Source organism: Psittacula echo, assembly GCF_963264785.1.
Source record: "Psittacula echo genome assembly, chromosome: 7".
In the NCBI taxonomy this organism is placed as follows: Eukaryota; Metazoa; Chordata; class Aves; order Psittaciformes; family Psittacidae; genus Psittacula; species Psittacula echo.
The window spans coordinates 64847605-64864379 of NC_137740.1; the positions used below are offsets into that span (position 1 = coordinate 64847605).

General features: G+C 41.2%; 1 protein-coding gene across 18 annotated transcripts in view; it reads right to left on the minus strand.

The window, feature by feature from the left end:
• Positions 1–16775, minus strand: part of FRRS1 (ferric chelate reductase 1) — a 50261-nt gene that overhangs the window by 30016 nt on the left and 3470 nt on the right. For 4 of the 18 annotated variants that reach the window (XM_080622716.1, XM_080622707.1, XM_080622715.1 and 1 more), the window contains 15 exons: positions 12331–12526; positions 11981–12117; positions 11127–11221; positions 10328–10478; positions 9338–9517; positions 8340–8438; positions 7728–7875; positions 7061–7177; positions 5682–5797; positions 5310–5396; positions 4440–4537; positions 4230–4288; positions 3396–3539; positions 2214–2275; positions 260–2108 (listed from right to left, as the gene is read on the minus strand). In XM_080622716.1, coding sequence (XP_080478842.1) covers positions 2016–2108; positions 2214–2275; positions 3396–3539; positions 4230–4288; positions 4440–4537; positions 5310–5396; positions 5682–5797; positions 7061–7177; positions 7728–7875; positions 8340–8438; positions 9338–9517; positions 10328–10478; positions 11127–11221; positions 11981–12117; positions 12331–12526 — 1782 coding nt within the window. In that variant the 3' untranslated portion in view covers positions 260–2015. Of the gene's footprint in view, positions 1–18; positions 158–255; positions 2109–2213; positions 2276–3395; positions 3540–3933; positions 4140–4229; positions 4289–4439; positions 4538–5309; positions 5397–5681; positions 5798–7060; positions 7178–7727; positions 7876–8339; positions 8439–9337; positions 9518–10327; positions 10479–11126; positions 11222–11980; positions 12118–12330; positions 12527–15958; positions 15980–16010; positions 16031–16286; positions 16399–16775 lie in introns of those variants that run through there. The other 14 variants (XM_080622712.1, XM_080622704.1, XM_080622711.1 and 11 more) reach the window with 12 other exon arrangements.

Genomic DNA, 16775 nt, shown 5'->3' on the forward strand with positions numbered 1-16775 from the left:
CTGCCTGTCACCCTTTTTCTGCTGATATCAAACACTTCATAGGCTTCTTCCTTTTTCTTTTATCCAAAGGAGCATAGCAGAAAGTTTGGGAGTCACTGGAATATGCTGACACTCTGCTTCCTTTTGCTAGTCATGCAGGAGGAGGGCAGGGCTGGTGCTGTGAACAGACATGACACAAGTCTTCTCATCAAATTAGTTACACCACCACATAATATTGCTAGCCCTGGGAAGGAACAAGTTATTCAGAGCAACTGCCCATTTTGCCAACTTTAAAGCTGAATTAGATGTGCTAAAAGGAATTTTTTGTCTTCCTGAGGAACATAAACTCTGCATTACGAGGCAAAACTACTTTAACATTCAGTTTCAATACAAGTTTTTCCAGGAAGTATTTAGATAGCTTTAATTTATAAAACATCTCCAAAGAAACCAGACAATCCACTTTGCTGCTAGGCAGGATTATTCTTTTCTAGTTTCTATTTGACAGTTTTTTCGCGTTACTAAATGGGACAAAAACTTTAAGATATTTACATTCATGCTTTAAAAACCCCACGTTCGTTGTCACATGCAAATGAAAACAAAATGCAGCACAGCTATTGTATTACACAAAGAATCCAGCATTGCCTTTAATTAAAATGCCATCAATCATGCCTTGTTTGAGAGATTTTCATCTATAAACTCACAGTATACAAAACCAAAAGTCCCCCAAAACTTGAGCACTGGATGGGCCTGTGATTCGCAGACTTTTGAGACCAGAGTTCCCTGCAGATTAAGAAAGACACAAACCACACAATTAGCCATATACCTTTTGCCCTTCAGCCTGGGGTTTGCTATGTTTCTTCATAATCCTCCTTTCCCAAGCTGCACACAACCAGCTTCTGGGAGGAAGAGAGATGATTCAACTTACACTCACCTGCAGTCTGCTGCCAACAGATCAGTCCCAGCTCTATAAATGCCCTCACGGCTAAACCAGCAAGCTACTTAAGCAGCCAAAAAGATCACTGATTAAAACCAACTTGTAGCTTTCTGAGTAGGACCTGTTCCTGCAGCAGGCTACACTGTGGATTTGGGGAGATAGAGGAAGACAGAAATAAACAGCTTTAGTAAACAGAGAATGAATATTTTAAGAGCTGGCCACCAGGTAACAGAGAGATGCTGCTATACTACTCCAGGCCTCACTGTTCTGTCCAATACTCCAACACCTTCATTCCCAGGTAGCTTAGGAGCCCTAGCCTGAAGAAGCCTAGCACTGTTTGAGTTTTGGGTAAGCACAACTGGGTTTGATGCACTTACACTGCAGACATGTTTTCTCTTTATGGTTTGGAAGGACTGAGAGGATGGGACAAACAGTATCTTGAATGAGGCAAATGGTACTTCTACTAAAGGACTAAAGTTCCCAAACTCATAAGCTTGTGTAAAGCGTGCTGCTCTTAGAGCAGAGAGAATGTTCTTTGCATCTTACTGCAAAGACAGACAACAGCATTTAGCTCATGCATCGTCTGCATTTGAGAGTTTTCCACTGAGCTGGTGGTTTGGTTGGTTTGTTTTTTAATGCAAATACTGTCATGAGCAGGAAGCCTCCACATCACATGCCATTAGAACATAGTAAAGTGAATAGTTATGATAGAGTTCAGATCAATCTTTTCAGTTTTCCCAATAATATTCACAAAAGGTTTAAGGAACTGTATCAAAACAGCATTTTCAGCATCTTCTCAGTTGTCTTAACCTATAAGCTTCAATCGAGTTCAATTACTGCACTTAAAAAGCAGAGACTTCATTCCTTACTCAGGCAAAGCCTCCCATTAAAAGTCCCAACAGAATACAGCTTTGTAGGACTGCAGCATCCTTCTATAGGTTGGAATTCAAGTTCTTCCCGGCACTGAGCATGACACACATGCTGCTAATCTTCAATTGCATCTTCAAGGAGATGTTGAGGGGTAAGTTATAACAGAAAGCATTCCTTGCAGGTTTAAATTCAACTGCACAAGATTTCATCACAAAATTCTCAATGACTTCTTTCAGATTTGGTTGATTGCTGCCAGAAAGGCAATGAGGAATACTATATTTCCACAGACATAGATGGTTAACACAATCTGTTTAAATGGACGACCCTGCAAGAGAAGGGAAACCCAGAACACAGAAGTGTTGGTCTTTTTATCATTTTGAACAAAAAATCATCCCATTTTGTAGTAGTTATTTACAAAATTGTGACTTACCTCTGCTTCTGCAGATGTGAGTGACTGCAGTATCTGTACTCTGTCATACTCTATCACTTCAACTGTTAGTGGGAAGAAAAACAAAGTTTGCTCTTCAGAGGAAGGAGCGGGCTCATTTTTATACTGCAGTTGATGCTGTGACTAAGTAACTAAGTCTTATAAAGCATCAAATTTGAAAAGCACTTGGAAGTCTCACTTAACATTTCATGACCTGCAGTATCATGCTCACAGCACAAGTGAAAAATGGCTCTGGAGCTAACCTACAAGAAGTAACTTCTGGACATAGAAATGACAAAACATTTTGCCTCTTCTGCTAGAGTGAATCATCAAAACACCAAGTTTTGAGCTGAACAAGATACTTGTTTGCTCTAAACCCTTTTCCTTTTCAATTGAACACTACTAGATTTCATTAAGAAGTATTTTTTATTAGCCAACATGAGAACCTTCACTATTCAAACATTTCAGGTTCATTTCTCTATTTCTAGGAAGTAATTACTGCAGTTGAATTTAAATTCACATCTTTTATAATCACTCCTCCTCTACCTGCCACCTTACACAGCCTCTTAAGTAATCATGCTCTTCAGTTCTGCAGATGTTTCATCCCTGTCCGAGATACAGGGTATTTACACGTGTGTGGTCACCTCCTCTCAGTGACACCAGCCACTGAAGCTAAGAATTCCCAATGAATTCTCTCTTCAAGAGACTGGTTTACTGGGGTCATGATTTCACCTTCATCCCCTTGCTCACTCAAAATTGCAAGCATTTGTGCTCAGGTTTCTGATAATTTTGCTCACGCAATAGAGCCATTCATACCAGCCATTTGTCACAGTAAAACACAGACTACATTTGCATGACCTAACCTGGACTTTAGCTACCCACCTGGGATCAAAACCATGGCAAACAGTAATAGACTCTTGGAAAATACTTATACATTTCAGTCTGCCCCTATCAGCCGTGGTTTGAGAAATAAGAGGCTGCTATTTAAAATGGAACAAACACAAGTTTTCTGGAACACTTTGGTCTTGAAACCTGGTTTACTCCCATATTGGTTTATACAGAAGATATGACACCATTACTTGAGGTTATGCCCTTCCAGCTTCCAAGTTAGAGGCCAAAGAACATCTGAAATTCAATCAATCCTCAGCCCCCAAGATAATACCAGGAGTTTCACTTGGTTTTTACCTTTACGTATAAGACAGTAGCTGTGTATTTCCAGAAGAACATCAATGCCGACATGCCAAGTTACAAAAGCAATCATTGTATAGGTGTCCCAAGGGTCAGGCAGGTCAAGTGCTGTTAGATTCATTCCCAAGAACATAGTCACCACTAGGCAGTAAAAACAAGATACAGAGACACTAAACATGCTGCGTTCTCGACACCTTTGGCAACAGATTTCCCATGAACTCCCTGCAACTGCTTGGGGAATGAGGTTAAAGGAATCCATGTAGCTCATGTATCTAAAAGCTTTTATTTTTCTGGCAGTGAGGGGGAAGGCAGGGAGAAAAGGAGAAAGCCAAGATACTTTCATCCTGCTCAGTGCCCTATCACATCCCAGTTACACAAACACTAGCATTCATGACTCTACCAACAAGGCTACAGTCACCACAACATTTGTGCTTAAACTACCTGTGGAAACTTGCCACTATTAACAGAATTAAGCTCAGCTTCTGGTCCTGCAAGTTTCCCTTCTCCCATTACATAACGTTAAACTTACGTTACTGTAAGGATGCTACCCCCAAGTCTTCCATGACAAAAAGAAATTACTCAAGAACAGGTCTTCATTACAGAGATCTCAGATTCTTTTGGAATCTCTTTGTTTTTACACAGTGACTTCTTCCTAAAGCTGTACCCGACGGCCACTTCAAACTCACACAGAAGATGGCCAGCAAGAAAAGGAATCTTCAGAGATGCCTCGAATGGTTGTCCCTAGGAATTTTACATGAGCAACAGCCCAGGCAATGAACAAAATTCCTTAAAATCACTTAAAAAGTAGTTACAAGTATTACTCCTACTCACCAGCTAGTATTCTAGCTGCTGTACCAGTACTCCAGTGAAACCAGTTAAACAATTGTCTCCTACGAAGCAATGAAAAGCAGTTCATTGATTACATAGCTGGGGAAGGGGTAAAAACAATTTAAAGACATCTTTTCAATGTAAAAATGATGCTTAAAGAAACAAGCATATTTAATTTCTGTGGCTGTAACTTAAAGAGTTAGTTGTGAGTACCTTGGTGAATGACGAGATGGTCTGAAACCTGCCATAAGTGGTTGAAAGATTGCCAGTGCCATCACAGTACAGCCGAGATAGGGATGAAAACCTGCTTGCTAAACACAGGACACTTGTCTTTAATAACATATCTATATAAAGATATAGAGAACACACCAAAAAGTTGATTATTTTATTTATGCTAGTATTAGTAAGTTACAGTGGTGGAGCAGCACACTGTTTAAACCGGCAGAGGTGCAGAATACAACAAGGTGTCCTGCAGCTAGATGGAGATTGTACTCCTTGGCAGCATGAGGCACTGGTAAGTCTTGCCAGGATTTGTCCCTCTTTTTTGTGTATTGAGAAGTTCTACTATTTGAAGAGCAGAGAGCAAGATGACTGTAGAAGCTATGCTCCAAGCTCTTGATCCTCAATCCTGTGCCTTCAGGAGAGCCCTATCTCATGATTCCTCCCACCACTCATCTCTCCTCTCACCCTGTCTGTTCTGACCTTAACCCTAACCACTGTATTCAGTTTCACTAGCTCTAGCTCATACCTGTGACCACATTCTCCCACCTTTAACTCAGATACTCTCTATGCTTTCCAATTTCTGGTATCACCTCACACCAAATATTATACAGGTGCCAGCAAGAGGTATAAAATCTCTATCGAGTTTTCCAGACTAAGCTTAATCACCGGATACAGCTACATCAGGTCATCAAGTTCATCACAACACTTACTTCCAGCAGGTTTGCCATGTCAGTTAGCCATCTCATTCTCACTCCCCTCCCAAATTCAAGTAACATGTCAGTCATCAGTGAACCTCTTTCTCGTTCATTTGGTCCATCTTCTACATTCGAGTTAACAAACAAAACAAAAGCACACACTTACTTGGCTCCAACCTCCTCGGTATATAAAAGGTAACACAAAAGAAATGCTTGTGAGCATGACTGTGGTCAACATAAGCATACGATGCACCTAGAAAAGTTAAGTTTGCTTTTAGAAACTTTACAGCTTTCTTAATATACCATTAAAGTACACTTAACATCTACAGTTAAAGATGGTCTTAGTAGTCTCTGTAGACTTTGCTTTTATTAGTAAAGTAGGTGAACTTCTGATTTGTAATTGTTCCATTTGGTAAGATTAGAAAAAGATAAAAATCACATCAAGTTTAATCTCCTATTTCTTGGATCCAGTAGGTTTATGGTTCTGCTGACAATAAAGCTAGAAAATACATCAAGAGATAGGGGAGATTTTGCCCACCTGAAACCACATCTCCTTTCCAAACAGAAATGAATGAGACCAGACAGGTTTGAAGAATCGTGCAACAATGACACCAATACTAACTGTGGTAATCCAAGCAATGAACATCAGTGCTCCTGAAAATAGAAAACAAGGGAAAGGTAAGTAAATTAGCTGTAAAGACTGTGTAAGAGTTTAGTCCCTACATATATGGTCAGAATTTACAGTAGTAAGTTTTAGTCACCTGGTTTGGACTACAGCTTTATAGCATTTATCTTGCTAGAGGGAAGAAACATCCATAGAGAAGATCACCAAATTATGCCCACACAACACAACAGAGCAACTCTGGCTATTACATGTTTCATGTGCACCAGTACAGTCAGCACATAGTGGTGAGAGATGCCTGTTCTGTCACCAACTTGGACATCAGGGAATGAAAGGTGACATTTCTTACAATTTGTTTGACAAGCAATGAGTGACAGTTCTCCCATGCGCCTGCTTTAATGTCCAGTACTGTGAGACAAAACATTCTCATTAACTTTGATGGCTCTGCACAGTCAGTTGAGGGGTTTCTCATTTCAAATGAATTAAGCCAGTAATGTAACTAGGAAAAATTAAACCAGAGAGAAAAAGGTAAACAGAAATCTCTCTGATGAGGAGAGACTGAGGAGTTGGGAGCTGGGCCAGTTTAGCCTAGAGAAGAGCAGCCTGAGAGGGGATCTCATCAATGCAGATCAATAGCTCAAAGGCGGGTGCCAGGAGGAAGGTGCCAGGCTCTTTTCAGTGGTGACCAGTGGCAGGATGAGGAGCAATGGCCATAAACTAACACACAACAAGTTTCACCTCAACATGAGGAAGAACTTTATGTGAGGGTGTCAGAGCCCTGGCACAGGCTGCCCAGGGGGGTTGTGGAGTCTCCCTCTCCGGAGCCATCCCAAACCTGCCTGGGCACGTTCCTGTGTGCCCTGCTCTGGGTGGCCCTGCCTTGGCAGGGGGTTGGACCAGATGATCTCCAGAGGGCCCTGCCAACACTGAGGATCCTGTGATGTTCACTTGGTGACATGGTTTAGTCAAGGTGTAGGGCATATGGGTTGGACTTGATGATCTTGAAGGTCCCTTCCAACCTGGTAATTCTGATTCTGATGTTAAGATTATAAATTTAAGAGAAAAGGCAAATACGAGTTCATTTTCCTGGGCAAGAAGAACCTTATAGTGCTGTTCTTGAAAAGAAAGACTATTAATAACTTTGTCTTCACAGTCTCACATCTTGCCAGCCAACAGTATATATAAACATGAGTGTTAGAAAGACAAGGAAGTACCTACTCTGCAATAATGAGGAAAACAACTCTCAGCCTCAGCAAGTCTGGAACTGGAAGACAAAACTAGAAGTTGCATCTTACCATGAGCCTTGATAAGTTGTGGAGACCGGGAACCTCCAATATCCTGAGGAAGGCCTGTGATGTTGTACATTCCATTGGTGATCAGAGGCTGATGATGATGTTTGTGTATTACTCCACCTAAGTAGTAGCATAAAGTGGTTTATTTACAACTGATGAAAGCCACTGCACTTGTAAATGTGCCCACTCCTTATTTATGAATGCAAGTCCTGTTGTTACCACTGAGCATAATCATACAAACCACATTTCTGACACACAAAACGGTAAGAATCTAAGATGTCATCTGAGCTGTCTTGCACACTTAATGTACAAGAACCAGCTCACCCCTCTATAGCTAACAGCTTTCTCCACTACCAGCACAAGACATGAAGAATAATTTCCTTCGATGCTGTCCCCATTTTAGATGCTAATCTTCATTTTAACAGTATGTGGCCAGCTCTCAAGAAGCTATCAGTTCCTAGCATCAAATGGACAGACAACACATATATATAAGTTTAATGTAACTTCCAAAAGCAAACCCATGATCCAGTAAAGATGACTGGACTAAGTGCCTCAAACTTGGAAACCTTACTTCAGATACTAACTCTCAGCTACACCACATCTTACATAAGGGTTACTAACTCACGAACAGCTGTTCAAAGAGAGGCAACCATATCTAAGTCAAATTTACCTTCACTAGCTTCCCCATCTGCCAGAAAGATGTAGTAACTGGCATCCAGATCAAACCTCTCTTTGTGAGCAGGGAGACGAATACTTCTTCTGAAAGAACATTGAAGAAGACCATCCGCAAGCCTCCATGACGCATCCTCAAGGGCATTCTATGAAACAGGAGACATTCAATACCCAGTTTTTTCAGAATGTCAGAGTAATTGACTCAAAAAGCAACCAGAAGACAAGCAAAGCGCCAAGAAAGAACACCAATGACTGCGGCGGAGCGGGGTGTGTAAAAGTCTCTTGCATACCTACTCCACAGGTATGTCAGTAGGTCAAAACAGCAAAGTAAATGTTGGACTTATTACCACCAATTGCAACTAGTGTTAACAGTCTTAGCAAAGGGATAGAGTAATAAGGCACAAAGTTCCCCAGTAGAGTAAGCCCACACACACTTATTTTTACTTCCAAAGGTAACATTTCCTAGGAAGTAAGTGCCCCACCTTAAAGAATTATGGATCCACTTTACTATAAATAGCTGCTGTGCAAAATAAAAGCACAAAGCAGCAGCCCATCATTCATTACTTCAAACCTACATTGGTGGAAGTGTCTCAATTGTTTCCAAATGTACCTCTGAATCCAAAACAGGAGGACTTCGCCCCTTCAAATAGGCAGTGATGGTGTGAATGCGGTGGTCCTCACCAACACACAAATATGCATCATCATCACCCTGGAGAGTTTAAAGGAGAAAGGTATTTATAGCCCAATAAAAACAGCTACTGGCAATCTCCAAAAACTCTTTAACATATGCAACAAGACCCAAGACACATTTCTCTGGCTGTCAAGCCACTACTTTCCAGCTTTCAAACACTTCAGTTTCACAGAGGAATCACATTAAGTCAAACAGATGACACAAGCACATTATGATATAGACTCTTATTCCCCACACACACCAGAGTAACAACCATATTATCAAAAGTTTAATTATTTACAGTTCACTAAATTAAGCACACAAGGCAAAGGTGGACACTGATGCTACTTTAAAACTCTCTTCAGTTAAAAGTTGGATTTCCTTGTAACAATGCTTTGCCTTTACAGCTAAGAACCAAGTGTTCCTGAACTAGGGGCATGAATATAAGCAGCATCTTCTTTGTGCAACAGTTAGTTTACAGATTATGAATTTGTCAAAAGCATCATCCCTTGACTTCAACACCAACTATAAAAAAGCATCTCTAAACACTCTTTAAGACTGAATGGAATCACTCCTCTACAAACAGTGATGAAATGCAAATGGGTTTCAGAAAACATAGCAACTCAGCTTCTGACAGGTAAGGGGTTCTGGCTAGGTTACAAAGAAACATTGATCCAATCAGGAATCCCAGTCAGCTATGGCGCAATCATACAGGTTGGATTCTGCCAAGACAGATCTCCACAGGGAAATTCTACTTCAGACAGCTAAAACTGAACATCCATCTAAAAAAGGCAACCTGTGCCTCAGCACTATGAAAGAGAAGTCCCTCTTGTCACCCCTCTGATGCATTTCAGTTTTCTATATGCATGTTTTGCTAAAGTACCATTCCGACTTTACTGAGACCCCAAAAAGCAACTAAAGCGGAACAGGACACTCACCATCCACTGGTCATGGGACAACGCAAATGCTAAATATCCTTCACTTGGACCACTCATTTCAATAAATACTGAGCTCCTCTCTTGTTGGAAGGATAGAAAAAAACAGGAAGTACTTTCAGGATCACAGTTTGAAGGGTTCCTAATGCAGAACTTGGTCCTTCCACAACCAGATGCATTAAACTAGATAATTAAATAAACAAACAAGTCATAAGCAATGAGACTTTCCCCTCTCTTTCTTCCCTTTTTACCCCATTCTAAAAAAAAGCATATGAGGAACAGCAATGAAATGCCATCTATGTCTACACACCAATCTCTTAACCTGCTCCTAAAATTACCCCAGGACTACTAGGTGAAACATTGGTGTGTTCCAAGCTGTACTTTGATGCAAGAAAAGAAAGAGAAAGCTTGAGAGAAACTTCCTTCGGTTTCGTTTTTAAAGAGGTAAAAGCAGCTGCAGATGAGGGAGAAGCGAAGGGAAGACCAGCTTTTTGTTTCCTTTTTAAAGTAGGAACTCCACTGATACACAACAAGAAAATACATGGATTAGAAGTCATACTTATTCTGGATCAAATAGTGATGCTTGCTCAATTCATTCAAGAATCAGTAATGGAAATCTGTATCAGAAATGAGTAATACAGCTGAACTCACAGAAGGAAGTTTCTGAGCCTGCAGTTACTAAATAGGAAGTTACTAGTCAAAACCAGACTAAGTCTCTTTCCCATTTCTCCTCCCAGGTATGCACAATATTTTCTGACCATTAAGTTCTAAGTGTTCTGTCGACCTGTTGAGCCTTGTGTGCCATGACATTTAACCTACACAAGTTCAGGCTACTCCACTAACACAAGAGCTGTCTATGTCCTTAGTCTCTGATATCTAAGTCACCCATCCATCACCTCCCCCTTTCTGTCAATAGGCTTTATCAAACTGGTTTCATAAAACAAACATTAAACATTGATCACAAGCATAAAAAATAGCATTATAATTACTTACTGGCTTTGACAAGTAGGAAACAGGGTGTGAAGTTGATACAGCCTCTGATGTTGCATGCAAAGGTGTTGTTGGAGACAGTGCATTAGGCTGAGAAACAATGGGACCAGGAATCTTCACCCAGAAAGTCTTGTATTTCTTCACAACTGTGGCTCTTAAAAACAAACCACACACATGCTCACACTGTACATCAACAACTGGTTGTTACTTAAAAAAAAAAGGGGAAAAGGAAAAGCTATAGTTTGTACAACTTATTGTAAAACCCCCATGTTTAGGCAGGCCTCTACCATATTACAGATTAAAGTAGGAAAACATCTGAAATCTCAGTAGAAAAAGTAATACTAAAATGTACAACAGCATGCTCTGTTGGATATAAGTGATCTCTGCCACATGCATGAATGTTTCAGTCTCGGAGAGAGTTCTATAGTTTTTACCCATTAGTTCCCCAAAAACCTAGTAGGAGGGTGTACATACCATTTCATTAAGTACCAGCACAGAAAAAGAATCTTAATGCTGTGTGTTACAGACATGAGAAATGAGCAGTTAACTAGAAATAGTAAAGAAATGGGTCTCCAAATCGCTTTCTGCTCTCCTCACAAAAATCAAAATAATCCTCTCCAAGTATTCCCTAAAGCACAAATCTCCGCATTAATGCAGACTCTGCAACAAGCAAGATGTGTCTGCTTTTCAGGCCATTAGTCCAAGGATACTTCTCAGTTGCTGGCCAGTACTTGACACAGCAATGACACAGGTTTACTTACCTGCATTTTAATCAGCTAGAACTAATACTACATTTACTTACAGAAACTGTACCCGTTTTGGTGCATCGCCAGGAGCAATCCAATAAACTTTGATGTGTTTCTTTTTTGCTTTACTTGTGTGACTGACAGCTGAATTCTGAAAAAACACACATATCAAGACTCACATAGTGGATATGCAGGAAGGAGCTTTCAAGTAACACAGTCATCACAGGCTATAACTAAATCCTAAACTGACACTGCACTGTTACACTGCACAGAGCCACTGCAACCAGCTTCTCTCCAGTCAGCCTAAGTCCGCCACTGGAACTGACACAGATTAACAAACTGTGAGGCTAAAAGGAACAACTAGAGGTCTTTCAATCCAGAGGACTCCAGTGGCAGTGTTCAAGGCCAGGCTGGATGGGGCTTAGAGCAACCTGGTCTAGTGCGAGGTGCCCCCTCCCATGGCAGGGGGCTGGAACTAGATGATCTTAAGGTCCTTTCCAACCCAAACCATTCTATGATTCTATGATTAGAGAGAGGCCCCTGCAGCATTTATGCTGCAATGGTGTGATAACACTAAAATTTTTTTGATAGTAAGATAATGCTCCATGGTTTTGATAGTAAGAGCATGAAGGGACAGTGCAATGACTGTACAGAGAACAGAACTAGTATCCCAGAGGACAAGCCCCAAAAGTAGACTTGGGATCAGACAGTTATTTGCACAAGATAAACAAATCAGACATAGCACTGAACTAAGTCCTTGGAGCACAAAGGGCACAACCCAGACACCTCCATGGCTTAACAGCACTGATGAATGCATTAATTGGATGTCACTGAGCTCAAAGAAGACAGCACAGGGTCTAGTACAAACACCTCAGTGCCTGATGTCCCACTTCAAGACACTAAACCATACCTTGGTACGGCCACATGTCAGGAGCTGAGACACTCTCCGGTCAGCTAACATAAAAGAACCAAGTGCAGGGCTCTCCAGGTGCTCTGCATCCCTGGCTTGGATGAAGAAGCCTTCAAAAACTGGTCCAGATAGATGAACTGAAACCAGAAGAAAAATTAAGCTGAAACATTCTCCAGAGAAAGAATGAAATATTTCAACCACCAGAAGCAAGCTATTGAACAAGTATTGAATGACTGTTGAATGGATCACCTGAGCAAGATTCAACTGCTTAGACAGATCCAGTATAACTGAGTAAAGACAAGCTACACAATGAAACAGTCAGTTAAACTCTTCAGCTGTAACTGACATACCTTCTATGCTGTCCCCTGGTTTAAATTCAGTCCAATTTACTGTAATGGTGTGCTCAGGTGACAGTTGTGGAGAGCTACCATGACAGGGTATCATGCTGGTGCAGGCTTCTCTTACTTTTCCATTTGGATAGCCACCCACAGATGCATAGAAACAAATAAGCATCCAAACAGCAAAAGCAAGGCCAGGCAGCTCCATCTATAGAAAGTAAAGATTTAGAGGCAATTAAATACAATACACAAGTCATCGCTCATCTTCAAATGAGTCAGTTGAACACTACAATTTCAAAACAAGTTTTAAGAAGCATGCATGAGAAGACACCATCCCCAGCTGCACATAATGTGTTTCTGATAACTGCCAGACTTTGCAGCAATGCTCACAGATAGGATGTTTCAGGCCATCAAGGGTACAGGTAGTAGATGGATCCCTCCATCCACTGGGTGAATTATTTCTGTCATTGCATTTTGACATAACTTCTCAAATTTCTTTTGCTTACGCCTCTCCTATTCTTCCCTCTCAAAGCGAAAAATAATCCAAGTCCCTTGAATATCTGCACAGGACAGATGGATCTTAAAACATGTTTCATTGTTGTATAAATGTCCACAGTACTGAGGAACTACACAGCTGGTATCAAGCCCACTCTTTTATTAATCATAGTTCCAAATTACACATCATTATAGACTGCCCTTTGTTTCCACAACTCGTGCCTGATCCTCATATATGACAAGTAATTCCCAGATAACAAGTTCCTCTTTCTGCAGGGAAACTAAAGCTGTCAACACCAGAAGGACATTTTACACGTGCAAAAGAGTGGGAATTTGGTATAAAAATTCAGACAATGAGACATGGAGGTGCTGGAATGGGGCCAGAGATGGGCACCGGAGCTGGTGCAGGGCCTGGAGCACAGTGTGATGGGGAATGGTTGAGGGACCTGGGGGGTTCAGTCTGGAGAAGAGAAGGCTCAGGGGGAACCTGATGGCTCCCTACAAGTGCCTGACAGGAGGATGGAGCCAGGAGGGGCTGGGCTCTGCTCCCAAGGAACAAGGGATGGGACAAGAGGAACCGGCCTCAAGCTGCACCAGGGCAGGTTTAGATGGAGCTGAGGAACAATTCCTGCCCCAGAGGGTGCTCAGGCATTGGAACAGGCTGCCCAGGGCAGGGCTGCAGGCACCGTCCCTGCAAGGGTTCACACCCCGTGGAGACGAGGCCTCAGTGCCATGGGTTAGGGGTGGCCTTGGCAGTGCTGGGTTGGACTTCATGAGTATAAATAAAGGTCTTTTCCAACCCCGCTGATTCTTTGATTCTATAAAGATGTGTAGGTTTGCTTCAGACAAGCACAAGACTTTCCCTTTCCTTTCTTTTGGATACTGGACCTACAGACAATTAGACAAAAAATACCATTGCTTGTCACACTCCGAATAAGGGAGCAGTACGCATGAAAAACACGTGGGGTAGTAGGCCCAAAGAGCTTAAAACAGTTAAATGAACACTAACCCCAGCATTCATCATACAGTATTTTGTCCTGCCACAATACTGTTTCCTATAGAACTGTATTAATTGTTTTGTTAGTCAGCACCATGCAAGGTTTACAGTTGTATTGTTCACGGAACACCTTAACCAACAAGAAGAAGGGTTTGTATATCCAGAAGGCCAGAAGAACAGAGATAAACTCCCTTTCCATCCTTAGGCACAAGATGCAGGTTATCAGCTCTAGTGGAATATATACAAGGCAAGTATGTCTGCCTTCTGGAAGAGCCAGGCCCATTTTGCACCAGAGGATAAGAAGTATCAAGTTCAGAAGTTTCCTGACAGAGCACAAGTGGACATGAAGATAAGGAAGGCACAGAGGCGTTTCAGACTGAACTCTAACACCTGAAAGGCAGTCAGACAAAGACAAGGCATGTCTTTAGTCTTATGCACTCTCCAAGAGTCATCAATGTTAACTTTCCCAAACTTCTCCTACATTCAGTACTAAAACCCCACAATACCCAGGGCAATGCTACATTTGTCCTTCCAACAAAATAGCTCCTTCAGCAACTTTAGATCAGTAAACAGAAGAGAATCAGAGGGGAGGAGGGATTGAACAGTCACATTTCAGGAACTAGAAGAAAAATGGTCCAACCTCAACTCCTCCTCCCAAATACTCAAGATACCATCATGATAACATCATTAACTGCTAGTTAAAATAAGCCTTTCCTTCTAGCACAAATACTTCCCCAAACTGCCACAAGGCTCCATCAACATGATTTATTCAGGAGTTCAGGAGGCCAACAGAGAGCTAAAAACTGTGGTTCAGTACAATGGTGGAATTAAAACAGCTTTTACATCTCCCAGTGAAACCTTCAAACCCAGCTGCTGCCAGAAGAGATGAGGCTGCATACTGCAGAGACAAGAACAAGAGTAGGTTGGTGCTCTAGTTTAAGTAGCAGAGGATGTGGTAGGGATTTAAAAGGAAACAAGAAATATTCTTTGGCAGACTCAACTGACAAAAACTGGCAGAAGAGGAGGAAGAAGCAGAGATTAAAAGAATGAAAAAAGCCAAAATCTGGAACTACTGTATTGAAGAGGAATTTAGAAACATTTGTTTTATAAACAGGGTTAACTATATCAGAGTGATCTTCTCTATGTACCTCCAACAATGAGGGCTACATCCTGTAAAGAACAGTAATTTCCAGATTCAAATTTAGCCTTCCTCAAACAACACATATTCAGTTGCTTTGGGAAGTCTTTCCTCCCTTAATCTGGAAAGATGCCATGGCGTTCTCTGTTCTCCACTTACACAGCAAAAGAGACAAGAGGGAAGATGAGAAGCCCCTTTATAACACCAATCACTCTGTGATTAAAGATTCATTTTGTCTTTTTAGGAAAACATCTCCTGAAGCGTGACTGGAGACAAAGCAGTACAACAGGCCAACATGCTAGACAACATCAAGATTTAAGAAATTATTCCTTACTTCCAGATTGAAGAGCTCTGGCCTTTAACTCAAATACCACAGTAAGACCCTTTTATAACACAGTAGAACTTCATATTTAAAATTGTCATTTGGAATAGTCAAAAATAGAAGTTTGCATCCACTCATCTGCTGCCCCTAGGATCTCACTGCCTCTCCTTACCCCTTTCACAACATGCACACAAACCATCAGCCTTCAGGCAAGACCTCTTCAAAACAATCCTCAAACCAACCACAACAAGCAAGGAAACAAGGACAAACCCAGAACATACAGGAAGGAAAGAAGAGGGGAAATCCAAGAGATGCGCAGAACTCCCTCATATAGCAGGTTGTCTCCTTTAGCTCTAAGAAAGTATCTGTCACAGGAGCATGAAACAGTGTCATGCCTTGCGAATGTGACAGGCTGGCCAGAAGGGAACAGTGAGTCTAGAATGCTGAGCACATAGCATTAGGAGTTCAAAAACGAACATTATTTGAAAAGACACTTAAGGAAGTGGTTTTTAGTTAAACTAATGAACCAGCAACAAGCAATTCTGAGAAGGGACAAGAGGTACCTTTATACTCAGCCTGAAGAGCACTTATATTCATCCTCAGCCTATAGAGCATCTGCTTTGCTAAACAGGCAAAAAGAAACAAAAGCCCAACCAAAAAAAGACTCCAATAAAACAAAAACACACACCACAAAGTCAGCCACTGGCAAGCACCAAATCACTCCTACATAAAACAGTCACCTCCTTCTGTAAGGTTATATGGTTTCTTCTTTTCTCTTTGGAGTTCTATAGCCATGACAACGTAACTTCCCTCCAAGTGATGCACTCGGGAATGACTGCGTTTTTAGACATTTAGCACATAACATTATATACCACAGTGCAGAACGGTTACTGAGAATGAGAGGAGTAAGTAGCTTTAACATTCTAAGAATTACACACAGAGGTAAAAGAATCCAGGTTTGTAATAAATGAACATACAATAAGCTGCAAAATATGCCACTGTTTTCTGATATTCACCTTTGTAGGAAAAGCAGAGGAAGACAACTAAATCTCACGACTACACCCAGAAGTACAACCCGGAACAAAAAGGGGTTTGATTAATGTCACGATGAATCAGCAGACCTCTGCAAGATCATCTTTTCTAGATAAGAACATGACAAACTGCAACAGAACCTTAAATCACCAAGTATTGCCATTAAAACTAAGATTCAGAATGAGAATCTGTTAACTCTGGTTTTGAGGTGTGTAAGCTGTGGAACAGCCTCCCATTTCCTACAGCATTTGAAAATACTCTGTGTTTCCACTAGAACTTATTATAAGTTGTAGGTTTGTCCCTCTTGACAGATTTTGATGCAAGTTGTATTAAGCAGCTTTGGCTGCTGTGGCTTATTTATAACCCTTTAAAATACAACTCATTGGTGACAGCCTATGAACTAGCAAACAGTCCAGTTCCCCGTACTAAAGAGAAAGAGGAAGAACTGACTTCAGGACTGAAGCATAACAATG